This window comes from Sardina pilchardus, chromosome 1, assembly GCF_963854185.1.
Source record: "Sardina pilchardus chromosome 1, fSarPil1.1, whole genome shotgun sequence".
Taxonomy (NCBI): domain Eukaryota; kingdom Metazoa; phylum Chordata; class Actinopteri; order Clupeiformes; family Clupeidae; genus Sardina; species Sardina pilchardus.
The window spans coordinates 10,784,021-10,789,020 of record NC_084994.1 but is presented as its reverse complement, the minus strand read 5'-3'; the positions used below and the strand labels follow the sequence as shown (position 1 = coordinate 10,789,020).

Here is a 5,000-nt window from a genome sequence, read left to right as displayed (position 1 = left end):
AAGAGAGAGAGAGAGAGAGAGAGAGAGAGAGAGAGAGAGAGAGAGAGAGAGAGAGAGAGAGAGAGAGAGAGAGAGAGAGAGAGAGAGAGAGAGAGAGAGAGAGAGAGAGAGAGAGAGAGAGAGGGAATAGGTAGATATTACAAATCTTTTATTGGGCATCCATTTCTCATCTTCTTTATGTTCGTACACCCCCCCCCCCCCACACACACACACACACACACACACACGGTGTAGCAGGTATTACAGTCTTACCTCCAGTGAGAAGTTGCTCTGGGTGACGTCCACCAGGGGCTGACAGTAGTGTGGATCCAAATACAGCAGTTGCTCATCTATTGGACAGAAAGCGGGACAGACAGAGTAAACAACCAATTAGAGCAGGCTATCTACCGCAAACAACCAACCAGAAAGGACAATTAATGCTAGTCAGAGCAGACTGTCATTACAGAATAGCCAATAGGCTTTTTAGCTTACCTTGAAAGCCAATGAAAAACAAGGAGTGTTTTGGTTTCCCCCCAATGATTCCGATACAACAGTCCAACTTTAAAATGTTCTAGAAAACAAGAGATTCAAGAGCTTGTCAGCTGATTGTCCGATCAATAAAATCTATTATTCAACAGAGGTGCATTCAAATTTGGCAAACAGTGGCAAACATTTGTGGTGAAGATGTTTCTCTGAACAGTTACATTTGAACGATTTGGTGTTTAAGGGGAACTTGGCAACTACTTCAACTTAACAAACCCGTTTAGAAATCATTTGGATGATTAACTGATCTGTTCCGGTGAAAATGGTGACTTTCCCTGTTACTTTTTTTCCACAGTTAATAAGAAATAGCATGCACACTTTCTCCAGCAGAGGGGGAAATATAGCTAATCCTACCAAGGGGGGCTTCAATACACACATGTTCGCGGAAAACTAACTCCTCAGGCTGTTGGCAATTATTCCCAAACGTTCATCGAAAACGTTGGTCTATGTTTGCTCATTTGAATGCACCTCTGATTTATTGAATGATCGACAGCACTTGACTCTGAAGATCTCCTGTGTGTTTGAGCCATTTTTGCCCCTTAACAGACCCAGTACGGCTGAGATCTAGAGATTTAGTCGGTCCGTTTCGGTAAGTATGCACTAACTTTGACACACTGAATGGAGGTAATATTTTTAAGTGAATATGACTTAGCAAGTAAGTATGCACTCACTTTGACACACTGGATGTAGCCAAATGGCATTTTTAACATGATCCATCATGATTAAGCCTATTCATTTAAACTTTGCAGCCCTCCAAACTTGTCCCGGTGTTGTACACTGGATGTAGGTGGGGTTGAGTATGTACTCACTTTAACACACTGGATGTAGGTGGGGTTGAGTATGCACTCACTTTAACACACTGGATGTAGGTGGGGTTGAGTATGTACTCACTTTAACACACTGGATGTAGGTGGGGCTGAGTATGTACTCACTTTGACACACTGGATGTAGGTGGGGCTGAGTATGTACTCACTTTAACACACTGGATGTAGGTGGGGTTGAGTATGCACTCACTTTAACACACTGGATGTAGGTGGGGTTGAGTATGTACTCACTTTGACACACTGGATGTAGGTGGGGTTGAGTATGTACTCACTTTAACACACTGGATGTAGGTGGGGTTGAGTATGCACTCACTTTAACACACTGGATGTAGGTGGGGCTGAGTATGTACTCACTTTGACACACTGGATGTAGGTGGGGCTGAGTATGTACTCACTTTAACACACTGGATGTAGGTGGGGTTGAGTATGTACTCACTTTGACACACTGGATGTAGGTGGGGTTGAGTATGTACTCACTTTAACACACTGGATGTAGGTGGGGTTGAGTATGCACTCACTTTAACACACTGGATGTAGGTGGGGTTGAGTATGTACTCACTTTGACACACTGGATGTAGGTGGGGCTGAGTATGTACTCACTTTAACACACTGGATGTAGGTGGGGTTGAGTATGTACTCACTTTGACACACTGGATGTAGGTGGGGCTGAGTATGTACTCACTTTGACACACTGGATGTAGGTGGGGTTGAGTATGCACTCACTTTGACACACTGGATGTAGGTGGGGTTGAGTATGTACTCACTTTAACACACTGGATGTAGGTGGGGTTGAGTATGTACTCACTTTAACACACTGGATGTAGGTGGGGTTGAGTATGTACTCACTTTAACACACTGGATGTAGGTGGGGTTGAGTGTTTCTCCGCCCAGTCGGACCGGGACGAGGATGATGACGGACCGCCAACTCGAGTCACCCTCTCCCTCACACGCGTGCGCCACATCTTCTTTATATACTACACACACACACACACACACACAAACACACACACACACACACACACACACACACACACACACACACACACACACACACACACACACACACACACACACACACACACACACACACACACACACACACACACACACACACACACACACAATAATAAATATACATCAGGTGAACCCTGCCCGAACCCTGCCGGCAGCTCATGCTGGAAACCAGCAGATCTATCTCCTCTGTTTACTGCCAGAACCTTTGGCTCCAATCAGAAACGAAGAAGACCACACGGTCGAAACGTTTTTCTGTGCTAGAGAAAATAAAAGTAAAAAAGAAGGATTTCAAGTGTGCAAACTTTTTTCCATTTTTCCAATCAGAAACGGCCACACTCTAGTCCTGGCACACTATTGGCCGGTGACGTGACGTGACGATAACGAAACTTAAGCGACACAAAGCAGCTGTTGTGCACACACTCAACCTATCGATGCCGCTGTCACTTCTGTTTTTGGAAGATCTTAAAAATAAAAATTCCTTTGAAAACACAACAATAACTTGCCCTGGAACAGTTCATACAGAAGAAGGACGTGTTTGCGATTCTACCCACCGGCTTTGGTCAAATTTTAATTCAACAGCAATTGTGTGAGTCATTTGAACGATGCCCATTGATCACGCCCCTCTTGTGCAGTAGAAACAAAGCGCAGCCTCCCTAGACTAATGATCAATTTTAAAAGATTGAGCTTATGGTGAAAACCAGACTAGCAATACAGTGTTTCTGTCTGAAACTAACTAGCTAACTATGAGCCCTGCTAACACTACCCATTACCCCCCATAACCCTGCAGCCCAGTTACCACTGATTAAAGCATGCTAATATGCTAACTAGCATCATTTGACAATACAAACCAACATTCAAATGTTTGGTTCTTGACTCCCATTAAATGTCTGTTTGAAGAGGACATATTGTATTGATACATTGTGGCGTTTTAGAGAGTACTGAGTGTGTGGATAGTGTGTGTGTGTGTGTGTGTGTGTGTGTGTGAGTGTGAGTGTGGCGGGGGGGATGGGGGTACTCACCTGTGCAGTCCTGGGCGACGTACACCGCTAGATTCTGCACCTCAGTAGTGGTAGCCACAGCTTTCCTACACACACACACACACACACACACACACACACACACACATACACACACACACACGTCAGCTCTATATGCTGACACTAACGTCAAAAAGCACTGTCATTTAGAGGGTCAGAAACATCTGCATTCAAGCGCACACACACACAAAACCAGAAACAAACACATACACACTCTTACAAGAGTAACACAAAGTAAGAAACACACACAAACACACACACACACACACAAAACCAGATACAAACACATACACGCTCTTACAAGAGTAACACAGAGTAAGAAACACACACAAACACACACACACAAAACCAGATACAAACACATACACGCTCTTACAAGAGTAACACAGAGTAAGAAACACACACACACACACACACACACAAAACCAGATACAAACACATACACGCTCTTACAAGAGTAACACAGAGTAAGAAACACACACACACACACACACACACACACACAGGCACAGACAGATACAAACACATACACACTCTTACAAGAGTAACACAGAGTAAGAAACACACACACAGACCCACACACACACACACACACACACACACACACACACACACACACACACACACACACACACACACACACACACACACACACACACACACACACACACAGACACACACACACAGAGACCCACGTGCTCACCTGAGTATGTGCGCGACCACCGAGGGCCCGTACCAGTCCCCGGCCCGCCGCCCGGCGCTCCTCCCCAGCGCCACCATCTGGTGGAGGCCGAACGGCGCGCCCGGGTGATCCCCGAGCCAGGACACCAGCTTACGGTGCAGCGCCTCACTGACGGGGTCCCCCGCGGGCCTCGGAGCTCGTTTGGGGGGCGCCTGCGGCGGCGGGGGGGGACCCGGGAGCGAGGAAGAGGAGGAGGAGGAAGAGGAGGAAGAGGAGGAGAAGGAGGAGAGGGAGGGGATGGACACAACGCCCCCTAGTGTCTTGGAGGGGGAGCGCGGGCGCAGGAACTCAAAGTCCACGTCGGTGAGGGGCGGCGAGTCGGGCCACTGCCACCCTGGAGGACAGAAGATACACACACACACACACACATCAAGTTAATATGCGCACACACACACACACACACACATCAAGTTAATACGCGCACACACACACTCACACACACACACACACACATCAAGTTAATACGCGCACACACACACTCACACACACTAGGGCTTTGACTTTTGGCCAAAAATCGTATTCGAAGTTCGTTTGGTTATTAATATCAAACTTCGAATGTATTCGAATATTTGTTAATAATATTTTGACCATTATTTTTATGCTATTGGAAAAACACGCAGCATTCATTAAGCTGAATTTCCTTTTCCTGCTCTCCCTCCGTCTCTCTGTCACTCATGCGTCTGTGTCTCTCTCTCTCTCTCTCTCTCTCTCTCTCACAAACATACACACACACACACACACACACACACGTACACAGCCCCTCCACTCCGTGCAGACCGCGTCTGTCTCCATGAAAACAAGATCCCTGGAAGCTTGATTGCACCGACATTAACGCTGTTCAGGTGGAGGCACTATGCATAC

At 46.4% G+C, this 5,000-nt stretch overlaps 1 protein-coding gene across 1 annotated transcript in view; it reads right to left on the bottom strand.

Moving 5' to 3' along the window:
- The window catches only part of atg4da (autophagy related 4D, cysteine peptidase a), a 13,460-nt gene that overhangs the window by 1,940 nt on the left and 6,520 nt on the right, over window positions 1-5,000 (bottom strand). The window contains exons 5-9 of the mRNA XM_062538000.1: window positions 4,101-4,473; window positions 3,380-3,444; window positions 2,193-2,320; window positions 472-550; window positions 253-329 (exon numbers count right to left, since the gene is read on the bottom strand). Coding sequence (XP_062393984.1) covers window positions 253-329; window positions 472-550; window positions 2,193-2,320; window positions 3,380-3,444; window positions 4,101-4,473 — 722 coding nt within the window. The remainder of the gene's footprint in view (window positions 1-252; window positions 330-471; window positions 551-2,192; window positions 2,321-3,379; window positions 3,445-4,100; window positions 4,474-5,000) is intronic.